This window comes from Perna viridis, chromosome 6, assembly GCF_037379345.1.
Source record: "Perna viridis isolate PV_CMFRI_1.1 ecotype Kerala chromosome 6, ASM3737934v1, whole genome shotgun sequence".
Classification (NCBI taxonomy): domain Eukaryota; kingdom Metazoa; phylum Mollusca; class Bivalvia; order Mytilida; family Mytilidae; genus Perna; species Perna viridis.
In genome coordinates, this window is record NC_142450.1 from 24,787,929 (window position 1) to 24,807,739 (window position 19,811).

Consider the following 19,811-nt stretch of genomic DNA (forward strand, 5'->3'; position numbering starts at 1 on the left):
TCCACTATTTACATAACATGATTTACATGAGTATGAAGGAAATTTTCAGCTTGCCTTTTATTTTTGCATTAAACCATCACATCTGCTTATTTTTCATGTTTTTTTTTTAAATTTCAATTAATTATATTTATTTTTCCTCAAACTGACAAAAATGTATAGACATAATTATTGATTTATCATATTAATGTCCTAAATGGCAGTTGACACAAACTTCAAACATAAAAAAAGTATTTATTTAATTCTTTATCATACATAACAAAAATGAGGAAACCTAGTGTTTCTTACATGTTGTATCAACCATCAAGGTGAGGTTAAGGATAATAATGGATTATCTTCCATTCATGTATCACATTCTTTCAGGTGGTAAAAAACTTAAATCATAACTCAGAATTGTGTGAATTAACTAAAACATATGCTATTCAGGAAAATAAAGAGAACAGTCCAATAGTACACTTTTTACAGGAGGTAATGTACTAATGAAAAGGGATAATCTTTAAATAATGAAAAAGTAGGCAACTCAAAAGCATTATGCATAAAATACATAATGGAAAATGCATATGATCTATACTTTTAAATCTAGGAGAAAAGTAAGTTGACTATAAAGAACAGACAAATAACTTTAATCTGTAAGACAGTAAGTCTTTATATACAATAAGATTAAAAAAAACATAATATCACAATCAGCTTTTGTTACAGGACAATGCACTAACAAATGATAGAATGATGAACAATGAAGTGAAATGGATACTTTTCAAATGATGAATCCTGAAGCTGGATTTATGTGATACAGTCTTCCATCAGATCTGAATAAAATGCTTACCAGTAATGTCAATACGAAAACTAAAATCGAAAGAAAATTGGCTTTAAGAGTGTATCAGAATTACATACACAAAGTGGAAAACTGCATTGTGTAATACCAACTTTGAAAATCTATATAGAAATACATGTAGGGCAATTTAAATAGTACTATACTGCTCCTCTGAAGTATCCAAGTTTTCAGTCTATTGACTGAATGATTTTACAAAAGTCTGTATTTTAGAACACGTTTTCTGAAGTTAAAATCCTGATAATCTTGTTTCTACCCCCAGATCAATATATAACTCCTGAAGATTGTCACATCTAGTTTAACATACAACTTTCATATGTGGGAACCATATATTTGATATTGATAAATGCGTCTTCACCGCCATGTCTCTCAAAAGCTTCTAATGTTTCCTCTATTAAATCACCTATGTTTTCTCTTTTCTGTTGGTTGTAGTCAATTCCATCACCAATATTCACTATTTAAAAAAATATTTATCAGTCAGAAACTTTTAATCTTAAATAATTTTTTTCAGATTCTAGATTTTTTTTATGAGAATATGTGAAGAAAAGGCTTTGAACTTCAACTTGCCATGTAGTATCAGAATTTGTTTAATTGGCAAATACATTTGAAGAATGTTTGCTTCTTTGTTCGGTTGCATGTTGAATTTCAAGATAACCTACTTCTTAAATTTGGTTAATAGTTGAAATAAGTAGTATACAGTTCTATGCTATTGTAACAAAGCAAAGAATGTATAGTGGTTTTTCTACTGTATCATCTATATGTTAATGAATACCAAATATGACATCAAGGTACAGACGGTATAAAACTTACAGTTTTTGTTTTTGAAAATGTTAAGAATTGGCAGGATTTGTCTGTAGTAAGGCACTAAAGCTTCGCCAACCATGTCTGCTGAAATAACTAAATGTTGTAACACCTTCAGTGTTGTGCACATCACTGTTGGGTGTCTCATGTTCAGGGCATCTGAAAGAAAAAATTATAAATGTACATGCGTTCATTGATAAAGATACACTGATACTTGTGTCCACAAAACAAAATGTAACATATCAGTGTTCTAGATTGTAAGATCTATATCATATGAGATGCACTGATTACCTTAAAACATTCAGGTCACAAGAAATAAATAGACTAGTAAAATCTTGATAACATGATTAAGTAAAACATTTAAAAAAAACATAAAATCCTCTTTGGAAACTAGTGGTTTAGCTACAAAAAACCCTATTGTTATTATCAAATGGAAAATTGAAAGCAAACAATGCTTACTTTTAATTGGAATGATTAACTGAGGAATAACTGGCAGTATTTTTGAACCTCCATGCTCCAGCATGTCATGAACTCCTTGCCTGGCAAAGAATTCATATGGGTGTTCTGTTTCACACAAACCATCAAAAAATAATGGAAGGTAATGGTGGTAATCTAATTTTTCAATCTCAACCTAAAACAGATAAGAAATACTGTCACTCAAACAGGGTTAATTGTCAATTAACAACTTGCAATATATTTATTTAACATAAAAAAAAAAAATAAAAAAAAATGAAATAACTGAGTACCGGGTATACTGTTCTGTTCTTAGGAAAGATACTGTGTTAAAAAGTGTGACATGTAAAAGTTTCTTTTTATTAATTAGTAAAGAATATGTCAAACACATAGTCTCAAAATAAGACAACTGACATTCCAAGTAATACAGTGTATATATGCTTTTAACTGAACTCTTAAAAATGTTCTGAATAAATATGTTGATTCATGATCACAAAAGCTTTTTTATTCTTTGAACAATTTTTTGTTGTGAACAGTGCAAAAACATTCTTTCAATTACACACCTTCCATGCAATTTTGTTTCCTTTTGTATCATGTTCAAGTGCTATTGGGAAATCTCCTCTTTCATAAAACTTTCTGAATGCTGTTGGACGAGCTGGTCTGGATACAAAGGCACCTGCTTTTTGAGGTTTTCCAACTTGTTCTTCTGATGACTACAAAAGAAAAGAAAATGTGAAATATAAAGCCAATCCACAAAAAAGTTCAGATTTTCTTCAATCTACTGAGAGTATAACCATATCATACAACCATGTCATTCAAATAAGCTGTAATATGCAAATGTGGACAAAACAAAAGTAAATTGTTCCACTTGTACATAGTTTTTCTTCAATTTGTTATGTTGATTGAGTTCATGACAACATATTTTACTCTTTACTCAAATCCAAACTGTAACTTTGTTCTACTATTAGCAGTGATTTTTCTAGGCTTAGTCATTTTAGTCATTGACTAATCACATTCTCAAGTGATTAAAGCTTTTTCCTGGATTTTGACCCATCTTAGTCAAAATGTTTATGTGTTTGTACAAAATCCGCAAAAGTGACTAAAGGTTTTGAAATCCTGGCAAAAACACTGTATTAGTCTAATAGTCTTGAAGAACTACTAAGACGAACAGCTAATAAATGGTCTAATATTACTAGTATATTCTTGAAGGGCAGTGAGGATATAATAACATACAATCCATATATACAGACATAGATATAATGGTCATTATTCAAACCACATTTAGAAATAGCCAATACAACTTTAAGATTATGAAGAATATTAACAGATTAAGGGGAATCTTCAAATATACCAGCAATCACGTGAGGGTCAAATTCCAACAAGGAATTGATGTTATCTTAGAAAATAGTGTCATGTCTGCATGATAAAATCTATAATTTATAAACTATAATCATTGTCAAGTGCAACACGTTTCACATGACTGATGAACGAGATTAATAAGAACTAAAAGTTCGAGTGCATTTTTCATCGAAGTATGTTGAAATGACAAAGATTACCTTGGCATTCTTCATGTAAGACTTTGTTGAAAATGCGACACTATCTTTCATTGTAACACTCGCCAGCTTCCCGTGTCCCATGGATTTTTTGTTATCGGCAGGCCGCATTTCAATAACTGTTTTTGACATTTTCCTTTTTCACTTTTTTGACGCCGTCTGGCGCTTCTAGTGCACTCTGTGAAATGAAAACAAACAGGTGAACGGTAATATGGTGGTTTCGACAACGTCGTAGTCAGGCAACTATAAACACAGCCCGGATGAATAGGTTTGTGGAGTGGTTGTCAAGGTGAATAAGGTACTTCCGTTTCCTTTTTGGTTGCGCAAGCGTATTGATAACTTCTGGTACCTCCAAATAAAAATCAACCGAAAATGCTCTCAGCTAGAGCAATTTCAAGTCTTTGCAGGCATATTAAAGGACTTGAACTCCGTTCAATTTCAAATATGATAAATCCTAAAACAGCTGACACAGGTATCCCTATTTGTTCCCAAAGTTTTACATGTTATCTATGCAATGATATTGAGAATGTACATCATCACTACATATACAAATGTGTATGTATGTTATTGACAGTACCACAGGGACTTGAGCCTAGTGGAGATCATGAGTAAGATACATTACACAGAAAAAAATTGAACAAAAATGTTGTTTTAACTATTTTATACACTGAATATATTTAACTACCCATGGCCATACACTTAATGATATAGTTCTATAACAAAACCACATATTTTATGTTTATCTTTCATGTTTTCATTGGATATTTTCAATTTTTGTTTATAGTCAAAATGCGAGGTTTTATCATTGGACGCTATTTTGTGGAAGTAACGTTCCGGCAAATTGACCTGCAAGATGTTTTTGTCTAGATATAACGTAATATCAAATAAAAATATTTAAGAATGATTGAAGTACAAAGTTAAAAGACGTGGCTGTAAAATAAATTTCTTACCAGATGCAGAAATTCCATTAAAAACATCCAAATTTGCTTTTAAATCAACACATGTAAGATTCCATAAACACCAGAATCGATAAATCCCGAGAAGCACATTTACAAATAGTGATCAGCAAATATTTAGGATTTTTAATGGCGCAACGAAATTTATTCACACATCATTTTGTCAAAGATAAAATATATTTGAAAATCATGTGGTGAGTATGAAAGTAGTATAATAAAATTAAAAAATGAAGGTTTTCATAATTTTTTGTGATCATTGCCTTTGGAATGAAAAAAAAACTTTTAACCTTTAAATGATAAAAATTCGTTCCACCATATGAATCTGCAAGTGCAGTCAACCGTAACATAACAAGATGTCAGCTTCTAGGCCAGATGACTTTGTGTTTTAATTCGGGAATATTATCTTCAAAACAAGGTTTGTTGGGATAAATTTGACTTCTTTTTCTTATAATTATATAGTTTTGTTGAAAGATATTCTTAATGTGTCTGAATTTAAGGTTGATTTTTACACCTTGAAATTAAGGTCCAATGATAAAACCTCGCATTTTGACTATAAACAAAAAATGAAAATATCCAATGAAAACATGAAAGATAAACATAAAATGTGTGGTTTTTTTTGTTATAGAACTACATTTAACCAAATGTAGGAATATGGAAACTTTATTTATAGTTGGTACAGATGATAAAAGACAACATAAGCTTAGAGATTATAATGATATGACATTTCATTTATTTGTAAAATTGTCGAACCATTTGGGGTTTGTCGTAGAATGCAGAGTTGTATCACTATCTCTACAACAGAAGTAGCTTTTTTTTTTTTTTTAAATCTCTGAGTAGTTCCAATTAAATAAAATTATTTCAGATACAGTTTTTTCCCACAGTCAGTTGTTCAACAAAATTCACTCCAACTAACTTTCTGTTAGTTCATTTTATAAATTTAAAAAGCTGATCCAAAGTCAGAACATAAAAATCTATTTTCTAGTTGTCTTGTTAATACTTAAGTATTACTAGTAATGTTTCATCATTTTTCTTGAAACACGTGTACAACATACCAAAGTTTGCTGTATTTATATGATTGGTAATTTTGAACTGGAAACTTTTTTATCATGCACAATTTTAGCGAAATCTAATGGCAAGTGGAATTTTCCTGACTTGTAGCCACCAGTAATGTAGTGGATCTTAATATTTTGATGTAGATAAACAAATTGTTATGGCTATAAAACAATTACATATGTTTCAACCTTTAAACAGTGTTAGAAGCTTAAAAAAAATGTTTTGTTTATATTTTAGATCTAAAATGGATTAAAATTTTACATTACTTTTTATACACCAAGCTCCTCAGAATAAGCTAGAAATTTATCTAGACATTGTGCAAGTTGTAAAATGTTTTAATTACCTTCAAAGACTTATGTGAAATTCACAAGTCTTGTTTTTAGTTCTCATAATATAATCTTGATATTTGTTTTAATTAATTTATTACTGATACTTTATTCTTGTTATTAACACCATTTAATTAACAATTAAATGAAAATTGAAATTAAATCATGAACTGATTTAATTAGAAATCAATTAATTATATAACTGTCATATTTGTTAAAGTTATTTTTCATAAATTTTTCATATTGGAATATTTGAATGATAATACATGTAATTGGAATAAAGACCAAGTGATTTCTCAGTCTTCTATTGGATTAGTGTTAAGACTGACAAACAAAAACTTGATTTTTGAAATACATGTATTTAAGATCAAGATTAGTGTCATACTTCTCAAAACTCTTAGTTGGTAAAGACAATGAACCAGCTGTTATATTCAAATATTTGTTGATTCAAGAAATAACCTTTAGATCACTCTGGTTGAATATGACCAAAAATATTTAAGATAATTGTAGTCTTTCATATTTATGGTAGTATCAAATCACAACAGATACCATTTAGAATGTGAGTAAACAAATATGAGAAGACCAATTTAAGCAGACCTGGTCAAAAATTATTTTAATGTACTGCCAAAGAAAGACTAGAAAGACTTGTGAGTAAACAAATATGAGAAGACCAATTTAAGCAGACCTTAAGTTCAAAAATTATTTTAATGTACTGCCAAAGAAAGACTTGATTACCCTGGATATATTGAGAACAATAAACTACAAACTCCCGATCTTAATTGCAGATTGAATAATATACCAAGATAACATAGATTATATCCATTATGTAGAATTGGTGACAAAAACCACTAACCGGTAAAGAATGGAATGCACCTACAGACAGAAATAAATATTTTGTTTAGAATTTCATTTCAAAGTGCAGTATAAAATTCAAGGCATAATCAATCCTACAAAACATTTGAACAGTGTATGCGAAATTGGTTGAGAGATTACCGGACCAGGCAACTGAAAAACCTAATATTTTTTACAAAAATGAAGGCATTTTTACTAGACATGTTCATTGGTCCTGTTGTATTTAATTTTCTCTGTCTCAGTAAAGTAGGATTGTAAATGAGGCCAAGTAGACTTAAATAGTAGATTCTCATCCAACCATCACAAAAATTATTGAGCGGTTGGGAGGATTTTTATTTTTTATCAGATATTTACTAGTCTAATATTAACAATTTGAAGAACAGATATGTTCAAAATCCATAGAAACTAGAATACTAGAAACTGATGCGAAAAAAATCCTGATTTTGAAATGCCTTCCTCAATTTTTAAAATTTTTGTCAATTTGTTTATTTTGATTGATCAGCTGGATTTTTTCTAATATTCATGCCCCGTGCAGGTCCGGGTGTTAGAAGAATAGGCCTGCAGCAGCGCTAAGCTTGTCGTATAAGGCGACTAAATAGTGCTCAGAAACCTAGCCACAGAGCAACTGGGATGTGTGCCCCAGGTGATGGAATGGGGTACCCCTGGCGTGTTACATGCTGGGGTTGTCAGGCTATAATACGGAAAACCTGACCGCAAACCATAGTGGTGCACTGTGTTGGGAAAGATGCCACGTTCCTCGCACGTTAAAGAACCCTGCTGTGGTATTCGATAGGAGTAGGAATCTGTGCGCTCCGCCACAGGAGGCTAAATTGCCCGACCTTACCCATCCCCCCTTTTTCCAGTGGCAATCAAAATTTGTCGACCCTATTATCCTTGTGACCCATCCTTTTTTTTTCATTTCATGTTCATTTTATCATCCATTTCATGTTCATTGTCTGAATATAGCTGAAATATTGCTGCTCGGACGTTAATTCCCAACAAACAAACAAACATCATTCTCTTTTTAATATTGCTTAATTGTTGTAACTTGTGGCATAGTGTGTTTTCCTGAACAATCTTTCAAATATGTTAATATGTTGAATAATATGTTTTTTCTGTATACATTTTGAATGTTTGCCAAAATATATGATACATATAGTAAATCTCATAGTTGAAATGCAACACATTACCAACAACCCCATGTGTTTGTAACTGTGTTTTTGTGAAGTCCATAGAAATTCATACACAACTTTTCGACCACAGTGTTTTGATTTTGATGAAAAACAAGAGGCTCCCAGGAGCCTGAACTGCTCACCTTGTTGAATTTTGCCTTTCAAAGGCAATAAATTAAACAAGAAGTTGTCCAACAATTTTGACTCAAGAAGTCTTTGGTAGGACTATCACAAGATCTTTTCAACAATTGAAAGTTTCTTTTAATTTATCATAGTTGTCAAGATATTGACTGAAAACTATTTAAAAAAAAGTCATTTTTCCCCTTTCAAAAGCAATAACTCTTACAAGGAGTCTGAAGACTTTTGTAGTCCTAATAATACGGATCATTTCAGCTATTGAAAGAATTTGAAGAACGGTTTTGGAGGTATCTTTAAAAAAACTACTGTCTGACCCTATGTTCTGATTTTAGTAATGGCAGCCATGTTTTTTTGACGAATCAAAAATCCCCACATCAATTCTATGCAGGATACCCCAAGGAACATTCATAACAAGTTTGGTTTCAATTGGTCAAGTAGTGTCAGAGAAGATTTTTGAAAGAAATAACATTAAAAATAGCAAAAATCGTTGAAAAAGGGCAATAACTCTAACATGGCTTAACAGATTAAAACCAAATTTTTGACCAGAGATAGATCTCATCATGCAGAACACTTTTACCCATGTCAGAATTCAGCTAAACCTAATGGTTTAGGAGATATATGTGAAAAACTACTTTCTGACCCCTATGTTTTATTTTTAGTAATGGTGGCCATGTTTTTTGGCGAATCAAAAATTCCCACATCAATTCTATGCAGGATACCCCAAGGAACATTCATACCAAGTTTGGTTCTAATTAGTCAAGTAGTTTTAGAGGAGAAGAGTTTTGTATAATTGTTAACGACGATGGACGCCAATTGATGGCAATAGTTCACATGGCCTTTGGGCAGGTGAGCAAAAAAATACATTCCTCAATTAAATTTGTTAATGAAGTGCATAGCTAATCTTCTAAAGAAATTATTTGGGAGTAGATGTTCTACAAATGTACCCAATAATATGTCACATTACCACAAAGGTCGACTTCATTGTTGTGATAATTAATCTACAAGTAAACAATATCAGGTGTTCAGACAGGCAATGGAATCTATTGTTCATGACGAAGGTACAAAGTTTAGTGATGCCAGGAACATTCCATCATCTTTATATTTATCTTGCATTTTCAAGACTTGACACTACTGGACCAAATAGTGACTGATATGACCACCCGCAGTCGTTTTTTTGACTGATACAGACACAAAATGTCTCATTCAACACTTTTTCTGTTTATGAAAATAACATTTTGTCTACCAAAACAGTAAAAAGTGTTACATTAGTCATTTTTTGTTAATCTAAACATAATAAAATGTTATGGTAGAAATTTTTTGACTATGTCAACAGTTTTTTTGTTGAGTTGGTTTAAAAAATGTCTACGTCAATGCTTTTTTGGTTGATTTAGACATAAAATGTCTACATTAACAATTTTTGCATTGAGGTAGACAAAACGTGTCAACCTCAACACAACAAAACGTTGTATTAGACATTTTGTGTCCTACTCAACACTACATTTCCTTTGATGTTTTAAGATTGTCTACTACAACACATATTTTGTGTTGAGTTCGACAAATTGTGTTTTAAATGGACATTTTAAGTGTTGGTATGGTCAAAATATGACATATAAAACAAAATGAGGGTTTAAGTAGACACAGTTTGTTTGCTTCAGTTTTGACTGTGCATGGACATTACAGTCATTATTTTAGCCAGCATTGTGAATTGGCGTCACAAGATTATCGGACATGTTTGTGAAATGGGACACCTTTGTAGAACCAGACATGCATCTGATAATTTCAAATATACTAATTATTATTCATACTGGTAATTGCTACTTGATTACATGGTGACTAATATTTCCACTTATAGAAAAGAACCAGGTTATTAACTGAATCAACAGTGTCAGTATTCAGTTGATTTTGTCTTTTTTTCCTGTCTGATTTCTGCTTCTACTACAATTGCAGTTCTCACAATATCTGAAACAGTAATGCAATAATATTTGTAAATATATGTGTTCTTCTGAATTTAAGGAGGTAGACTTTGGGTAAGGGACATAACTCTTAAAATCAGTGATATGTTTGTATTATATTCAGTGTCACCAAAGCCTATCAAGCTTTCATTTGATACAGAATAAAACCAGTCCAAGTTACTTTGATGCTTATATAAGATTGACGTAAAATACTGAATACAAACGTTCCATTGAGTTGTGTCCCTTATCCTAGGTCTACCTTCTTAAGGTCTGTTTAGCATTGTGCTTTGCTTTTTTTTTTTTTTTCAATTTAACACTTTGCCATATGCTAATGCACCGTGAGCTGTGCTATGCCTGTTAGTTATGTGCTATCTGAAAGTATTTGGATTCATCCAACTTTATATCCAGTTAGATCTATTTAAAATAGCAATTTGATAAGTAGTTACAAATATTAGTTATGGTTACCATTTTGTAGTATGTGTAACACTTATTTCATTTGACTTTTCAGGGTTTCTTAGTTTACCACTTGTGAGATATTATGGAAGACCTAAACAAACAATTAATTTTGACTTCTCAGGTATATAATTAAAGAGTAAGCCAATAGATACAGCATGTGATACAGAAGTGTTTGTTTTTACATGCAAATTATTTTATTTGATTATTTACACCACATGTTCTACACTATTTCCCAAACCATCTAAGGATATTATGTATCAATCATTTGCACACATTTAATGTGACATAGGTAATATAGTCTCTAATTTAGATTTTCCTGTTGGAATTTAGGCTTATAACTCAAAGCTTATACATGTATTATCAAGGTGTGTCCCAAAAAGCCAAGTTTCTACATTTGGCTTCAAATTTAAGTTGTGTTTGAGAGAATGTTAAAAGTTGATACACTTCAGTGCCAATGATCTGCATGGTTTTTGACGGACACATGTAGACTGGGCAATATTATGAAAATCTTTTCCTATTGCTTTACTGTGTTAAACAAATTTTAGTATCCCTTATTTATTATTTTAATTTTCCAAACTAAAAAAAATATAAGCTTTCTAAGAAAATGTGACGTTTTTCAGCAAGTCTATGATTTCTTTACAGGTGATTTGATACCTAAACCAAAGATAGATGGAAAGGAGTTGTTTTTTCCATTCAAAGATGTTGATGGAGTCCAAGAGTATGTTTGTTCTTACTTAAATAATGACTTTTTTTAAAAGAAATAAATGTACATGTTTTACGCATTTCACTTAGGAATTTCTGTGTGTGTGTGTGTGTGTTTTTTTTGGGGAGGGGATGGTTATCAATGTAATTAAAATTAGACCTATCAGTTGTTCCATTCAGTCAGTGCATGTACATGTAGGATCTAATAACACTTCATTCTACTTTCTGCTCTGATGCCATTTTCAGAATCCTTGGTTTTCCCCTTTGCATAATGCTTCAAAAAACCCTGAAAGATGAATTCTGATTGGCTAATCAAAGAGATCATCTGAACAGAAAGAAGAATAGAGTGTTGTTAGATCTTACATGCAGTGAATGAATGGAACAATTGATAGCTCTAATTTTAATTAAATTTGGGTGGGGGGGTTATATTCTTAAAGTACAATTTAAAATCTACCCACCCATTGTCACATAAAATAAATTTATATTTTTTTTTATTCCTATTGTCAATGATTATATTTTGATACCAGATAGTAGACATGTTCGTAATGATGAACAAAATATCATCTTATTTGTTAACTTGGCCAACATATGGAAACTAGATGTGACTTGCATAATTGATAGGATAAGAAGCACATTTTATTGTTTTCTTCCTTTCATCACTACAGAAGTTCTATGGTCGTGATCATGAACTCGTGGATCATTATGGTGTATCCATCTGCACCATGAAAACTGATTTATTCAACTGGTCATAGTTTTCCTTTCCTCGTTTGTCTACCCCGGACTTGACTTTTTATGAGCAACTTGGCGGGTGTTTCTAGAAAAGCAGAGGACGCTTACCTTACTGGTGCACCTGGTCCATGCTCCCAGTTTTTAGTGGAGTCTGAGTTGCTCATTTGCTTTTGTTACTTTGTATGTATGATTTTAGTTACTGTATGTTCTTTGTTGTGTATGTCTGTTTTCCATGTCGGGTTTTTGTCCCTGGATTACATTCTTTTTTTTACCGCTATAACCTTGGTTCCCTTGATTACTCTTTCATAACCCCATGCAGGTCTGGGTGTCAAAAGAATAGGCCTGCAGCAGCGCCAACCTTGTAGTAAAAGGCGACTAAATAGTGCTCTGCCTACAGAGCAACTGGGTCGTTGCCCCAGATGGTAGAATGGGGTATCCCTGGCATGCTACATGCTGAGGTTGTCAGGCCATAATATGGAAAACCTGACCGCAAACCATAACCATAATGATTTATATCACATGATTTACATTAAAATATATCTGGTATTTGTTGAACCATATACATATATAAAAGAATATTATTCATTAAAAAGTTTTTTCCTTATAAAAACCTATAATAACCACTCAACCCATATAAATAATGCTTGATAGTACTGACTTTTTTTTATTTTTAGTGCTGATGAAGTTGTGAAAAAGCTTTGTAGTTTGGAGTATTGTGATGGGGTAAGTTTTGATACCTTTAGGGTAGCTTGTTGAGTTTCTTCTGAATTCAAGACTTAAAATCATTGTAAATCTTTTCAGGTAAGCCCAAAATGTTATAAAAGATCATGACAAACTGTAAACTCGAAATGGGAAATAAGATTACTTGAAATGAGATTTAAAAGAAAAAAAAAGAAATACTATTTTTTTTATAATGAAACCCAAGCTAATTGAAAAACAAATCAAATTTAAAGTGAGTGGCTTTTAAAACTGGCATGTTATGATATACATATTTAAAAAAAAAAAGTAATAAATATACACAAGCATTACAATGTCAAATGTCTTTAGCATAACACATTATTAAATGTATAACATACAGGGGCTGCTCTGGCTTTCAAAATTATGTCGCCAAAAAAAATCGCCAGCTGCCAATTTTTTTCGCCAATTTTCAGAAATTAGAGCCAAAATGGGTGCCAAAATTTTTTTTTCTAATTTTTTAAAATATGACAGCATTATGTCCAGTGACGAGTTGTCTTCAAAATAGCCCCTTCATTCATGACATATATGTACACAAGATTCACTCCTGATGCATGTATAAAGCAGGTTTTTAGCTCTAGTCTAGCAAAATAAAGTACTACTCCAGATGCAGGTGTTTTATTTCTATCAAGGACTTTATATATTACTATGCTCTTATAGTTCCTGATTTTAAAACATGTTGACCTGTCCTTTATGGTCTAATTAAGTTTATTTTTTATTTTATAAATTTTCAACAAACTTTTTTTTTCAAGTGATAAAATTTCTAGCAAACTACCATGGACCATCAATTGTGTCCCTTTTCAATTACCTCTAATTCTCTTTATCTGAATATTATGACTTGAAGCTGCATTAACTGCCAAATTTGTTCAGTTTTGATTCTGCTGAATTTTGCTGATTCAATGAAATAAGTTTGTAGTAATGCAATTGAAGCAATGAATGTCGATATTTACAAAATATTGTGAAAACAATGTTTTTATTTAATGGAAAATTGATAGCTCTAATCATTTTTTCGCCATTACTTCTGAAGATTGCCAACAGGACATACACCTATGTTAAAAATACTTTAACCTTTTTTGTAAAAAATAACAATAACGGAAACACAAGTAAGCACATATCTTGTTTTCATTTCATTTCATCTACTTATTGATTAGTTTTCAAATAAATAATAATAAGTGGAGAATGATAATATTCTAAGAATCACAAATTTTATCAGCAAGTCAATATTTTCCTAAGTTCCTTGACATTATGTGTAGACAGTAGTTGCACAAGTTTAAAACATGATGTTTTTTTCCAATAATAAACTTCAATATATTTTTTCCTAATATCCTAATATTTTTCACACTCTAGTATAAAGTGGTATTCATCCTCAATAGTTTGTTTTTCACACATATTACAATATCTATATTGTCGATCTACATTATGAAATCTACCAGTTTCTATATTTAAATTATTTGCAGATATTCTGAGAATAGTCTTAAGTTCCATGGTAACTCTAATCAAAGTCCTTGAAACTGATGAAATCACAAGCATTTTAGAAATTTCTCAGACTCCAGTAATTTTCAAAGTTTTGTGGGGCTGATGCCTGATTTCTTGTATTTTAGAAAATACAGTATATTATAAAAAAAAAAAACTACTACAAATCAATTTTTGGGTTAATTTTTACAGTACATAAGGCAAGCAAGTCATAGAGAATGCTAATCTGAATTTTAATGTTACTTGGGATTGACGAGTTGGTGAGATAGTAAAGCTTTGAGTTGTCTCCTCTTAAGCATAAAACATTATGATTTTAGAATGTCAGAACATCCTTGTATCAGTACATATAAGTTGTATTCAAGATCAGTGTTTTGCACTATTTATTAGAAATCATAAATCATAACATGAGTCCTAAATTTCTATGCATTTTGAATCTATATGAATTAATTACCCACCTATATAAAATAGATGAATGTACTGTCATGCAGTCATTTGGCCTAAGATAAAAGAGGTATGGAGTGAATGTTCATTTGACAAAACACCCCATTATAATCAGATGTAATCATGATCATCATAATCATTAATTTTATTTAATCTTACAAAGTAATCAATTACATTGAAAGTAATCAGACCCATCTCTGTGTTCAATTAATGTAGAAACAAAGAACTTTCCATAAAGAGTATGAAATGATGAGGACAGTTGAAGAACTTTTAGGACCAGATGCCTACTTAGAAAAGAAAAGTAAGTTTGTTTTGGAATATCTAGAGATCAGTAAATCATAGACATTTTTTTTTTACAAATGCAGGATACATACAAAGTGAATGGGACAAAATGATCAGGTATGTTCACAGGCACTTGTCTCAGAAAAAATATATGGTATAGGGGTTGATTTTTTTCTGCTGGCCATACATATATGAACATGCCAGATGTGTACAATAGTTTATGTCAGATTATAACATATATCTCTGTAACTCATAATGGTTGGTACATGTATGCAGCTTCATTGATGGGTTGTAACATGTGTAATGTTTTTGGCTAGGTTGAACTTCAACTTCCAGTTTGTCAAAATATTTTGATAGATTTTTAATAAACTTATAACCATTTAAAGTTATTGCTTGATGGGTCTTACAACCTTCCCTCTTAAAAGTTAAATGGCTAAATCATGTGTGAACTTCCTGTGACTTGTAATGTTTTGTCTCTATTTCTAGGGTTAGTAAATTTATGTCACATAAAATTAGTTGACCCTTCATTGAAGCCAATGTAATAATTGTTATGCAGTTTCAGTTTGATGGGTTTTCCATGCTTATATAAGAAATTCCAAGTGAATTAGTTTTGTCATTTAGAAAAGGCACATTTAAATAAGAGAATAACTGTTGTATTTATAAACTAAAAGGTTGCATGTTAAGTTTACTCTGAACTGTGATGCATTAGTTGAGCCTGTGAATATTGAAGCATTGATGTCAAAGTTTCAATCAGCACAGATATAGCCGTTGTAATGAATTTCGGGAAAAAATTTGAAAATGACTATGAAAAATCTGTAGAATAATGTCTGCACTTGCATAAAAAAATCATGGGTTGAATTGCAACTTACGTACCCTGAAATTTATGTTGTCATCCAATGTGATTCGACCTTAAAATAAATGTTCCACCAGAAATAGATTTCATTAAGAAAAGGAAGTTTTATTAAATTTGGTAATATGATTACATTATCTTGACTAAGCTAAGCAGGTAGATGTATATATAATTTTTTTTTCTTTTGCAGTTGTGAGATTTACTTTGCATATAAGAAACATGGTCCCATACTGTCTGAGTCGACCGAGAGTAAGTATAGTAACTGTCACTATAACTTTGATAGACATTATATTTTGTAAAAGTACTTCGATTCATGAATATCAGTTTTTGTGGATTAGGGAAGATACACAAGTTGGTGGATTCTTGAATTCTTGGTTTTCAGGTTTTCAGTATACACATCGATTGGAATCGCTTCTTCATTTGGAACCAAATTTTGTGTTTTACTATTAAATTCTAACACATGCAGGGACACCATTTTGGAATAGAGGAAAACGTTCTGTTTTTGAGTCTAGTCTTAGACAATCAATGGTACATTTTTGAAATGTAGTTATTTGATATTTAACATTCCATTGTGGGGCTTGATTATTCTAGTTCTCTTAAAGTATAAACAAAATAAAATTTACAGCCTCAGTCTAACCTGCAAATTCAGATTTTATAAGTAGAGGACTTGGGCCAACTTTACTAGTATTTTGTTCATAGAAAAGTACTAATGAGGTAATGTTATAATTCAGCCCTTTAAATATGTCAGTAATTAATTAAATTATATTTGGTTGAAGGTGAAACACCCAATAATACGGTGTTCTCCCTAGGAAATTTCTATAGTATTCTGGTAAACAAGAAATTTTGATAGCATCACATTTCTAACATTATTTACAGGAAAATCAGTTCAGAGAGCATCACATTATCATGATGCTAAAAGGCTCGGTTGAAAACACTGTTATATTATAAGATGAAATTTAAAACAATATAAATTGTCCTTTGACAAAATAAAAGTTATAAATTATTAAAACAAAGAAATGGCATTATAATTATATTTTAACCACAAACTCAAAAGAAAAAATATGCCAGGGTCTAGCTCAAATAAAAACCTTTCTGTTATAATTAATGCAGGGTGCAACTGTCAAATCAGTTGGGTCACATTATATGTCAAAATTATCCTGATAAGCTACATAAGGTTAACAGTGGGTATTTCTTTGTTTTGTGGTTTTAACCAAAAAGTTACTTTTTCACCTAAAAGAACCATACCTAAATTCTTTTGCTTTTAAAAGATGTGCTTTCTTTAATCACAAAGTGTGAAAAAACATACATTGTAATGGTTGTAATGCTGCTTCGTTGAAAATTCTGTCTAGTATTCAATTAAGAGGGAATATAGCAAAAATTTCCTTTTGTAATTACACCAGTTTCTTTCTGATTTATGTACTTTCCTCTTTTTTTCTAGAGGTTCTAATGAAAATTGGCTCTACTTGTGGTCAGAATCTTGGGGATAATGGCTCTAAAATTTGTTAAAAGTTTGGGCATATTAATTTAAATTTTTAAATTCTTGATGGGATAAGTTTTATAACAGAGTTATGGTCCTTGGACTTTTTAAAATTAAATTATTTTTGGTGTGGTAGAGGACATTGTATTTCTATGGGAGATTTTCTTAGAATGGTTATTCTGTTAAGACTTACATGTGTATATGATTAGATCATATTCCTTACAGGACAAAAGAATGAAGTCTCTACTTGTGGAAAGAATTGCCAAGAGAAAGAGGTATCTTAAAGAGCTCAGGATCAAGGACTATGAGACATTTATTTGGTTATTAAAGGAATTGAAAATAAGATATATTCCAGCAAAAAAGACACTGTACATTTCAAAGCATCAGAAGAAAATAAATGAAAACCAAGTTATTGCAGATGAAATGAGAAAGAAAAAAGAGGAGGAAATTGAACTGGCTCTGGAAAGTGAGAAAGAGGAATACCTTAAATATAAACAGGAGGTTTTGGCTGAGATAGACAGAGAAATTGAAGAACATGGTTTAAATAAGGAAGACATTTTAGAAAATGTAGAACAAATACGGTATAAGAGAGAGAGTCCTCCAGACCGTGTCCGAACTAAATTTGCAAGTCTCAAAGATTGGACCTTACCGAAAATGCCTCCAGTTTATCATAAGTTAAAATAAAAGTATAAAAAAAAATACTGAAAATTTTGTTTTTAGTTCTTTCTTTTGGATAATAGATAGCCACCTTCTGCAAGTCAATGTTACGGTTTATCACTGGTCTTTCATCATGTTTATTTTTTTTAGTCTTCAACTTTGCCAATAGCCAGGGCTTTGGTGCAACAAATTTTGTTAATTCAGTTGGAAAATATTCTTTCACCTTAGTTGTGGACATTTTAAGATATTCTTTTCAAGTTTTGTAGCAACAGGATCAGGCTAAGTTAAAATTGCACAAGATATGGTCAAGTTGGTAAAGATATGGTAAAGTTAGTAAAGTTTTGTTTATTTATTTGAACAAAAATGGAAAAAAAAACTTTTTGTTTGTTCTTTTTTTGTAAGTCATCTCAATCTATATTTAAACCAGTATAACTCAACCATGTTTATTTAATGAATGTATTCAATTTCTGATTAGGTTATAGTGTATAAACTAATCAGAAATTGAATACATTCATTATATTTTAATTAAAAATAAAAAAAAAATGATATATCCATCACTATTATTAACACTGAGTAAACAGCACTTTAATTTTCCCGCCATGTAGAAATTCTAGTAAACAAATTGGCCGCCATTTTAAAATCAGCAGCAAGACGCTGTCATTTCATCACTGGGAAATGTTTAGTTATTTTCCAAAATTGAAGACACAATTATTAAAGCAGGAATTTGACATAAACCCGGCGGACATAAAGTTAGTTAATAATTTATTGTCACAAAAACTTTCCAACGTTACAATATGACTGAAAATGTTTCCGATGTTGACAAACAAAAAGTAGTTCTGTAAAAGGTGGGCGTGGCCTAAATTGCAAGTTAATTGAAACAATGTTGATTTTGTCAACAAACCAATCAAATGGCAGGATTCTCATCAAATTAAAATGTTTTTTTTATCCATTGTCTCAGAGTCAAATCAATTTTGGTGAGTCATTTGGTTTAGGATATTCATAGGATGTTCATATTTTTTCTTCCTTTTGTCAGCAGTATACATTTAATTTGACCCTTAATACATTTCTGTGCCTGTCCAAAGTCAGCAATTTCTGGCTTCTGTATGTTTTGTTTATTTTTCACTTTCATTTTTATTGGAAGTTGCTGGAGTCAATAAGGGCAAATATTTTGCTGTATCTGTGTATAATGATATTTTGGGGCTAGCTGCAGCCGCCCTGTGTTGTGAGGGTTTCCTTATTGTTCGACCCATTGGTTTTCCTTACCTGACATTTTTCATCAAGATGGAGTTGTTGTCTATCTGACATATTCACCATATCGATTATCCTTATACATTTACTATTTTACGAAAGTCTTTGTAAGAACATGGAAAAAATTAATCTAATCTGAAACATGTAAAAGCAGTGATATTGCATTAGTTCAATTACCTCGGTAATAATGCTGTTTCCCCAGGTAAAAGTTTCCAAATTCATCAAAAAACGTTTAAATTTATTCCAAATACAAAATAATTATTTTCAGTTTGGTTCACTAAGTGCTGAAAATAGTGTTTCTGATCAAAACTTAACTGTTTATATGACTTGCCCTTTTCTTGTTATCTGCTTTAATGACATATGTTATAAGCTTGTAGTCATTTACTTCATCATTTCAAATTTCCCAAATTAAAACAAAATTAAGCACAGTGTGACGTGATGGTTGGTACAGACGCATAGACCAGGGACTTTATATTATACTCCTTGTAAAGACGGGGCAACAATGGTCACTTTAGTTTACATCCAAAAATGAAAACACAGTTTGTATTTATAATACATTCCTTCATACAGTCATAGATAATAATTTCATAGCTTTTAGCCATAAAATCTATCAAAAACCAAGTAATTCCAGAATCGCCCAAAATTTACGATTCAAAAATGTGAAACATCCTCGTAGTTT

General features: G+C 31.1%; 2 protein-coding genes across 2 annotated transcripts; one reads left to right on the forward strand and one right to left on the reverse strand.

Moving 5' to 3' along the window:
• Nucleotides 1-211: 211 nt before the first annotated feature.
• On the reverse strand, nucleotides 212-3,913 carry LOC148614213 (parkin coregulated gene protein homolog). The gene is made up of 5 exons (XM_088588135.1): nucleotides 3,637-3,913; nucleotides 2,644-2,793; nucleotides 2,087-2,258; nucleotides 1,637-1,786; nucleotides 212-1,280 (listed from the first exon to the last, which is right to left on the reverse strand). Exons 1-5 carry the CDS (start codon nucleotides 3,763-3,765, stop codon nucleotides 1,120-1,122), a joined length of 762 nt encoding a protein of 253 aa, XP_088444261.1. The 5' UTR covers nucleotides 3,766-3,913; the 3' UTR covers nucleotides 212-1,119.
• A 39-nt stretch (nucleotides 3,914-3,952) lies between these two features.
• LOC148614214 (small ribosomal subunit protein uS15m-like) lies at nucleotides 3,953-17,935 on the forward strand. Its single transcript, XM_088588134.1, has 7 exons — nucleotides 3,953-4,105; nucleotides 10,591-10,659; nucleotides 11,181-11,256; nucleotides 12,644-12,692; nucleotides 14,835-14,919; nucleotides 15,941-15,999; nucleotides 17,453-17,935. The coding sequence occupies exons 1-7, from the start codon at nucleotides 4,006-4,008 to the stop codon at nucleotides 17,909-17,911; spliced, it is 897 nt and encodes a 298-aa protein (XP_088444260.1). The 5' UTR covers nucleotides 3,953-4,005; the 3' UTR covers nucleotides 17,912-17,935.
• Nucleotides 17,936-19,811: the final 1,876 nt, after the last annotated feature.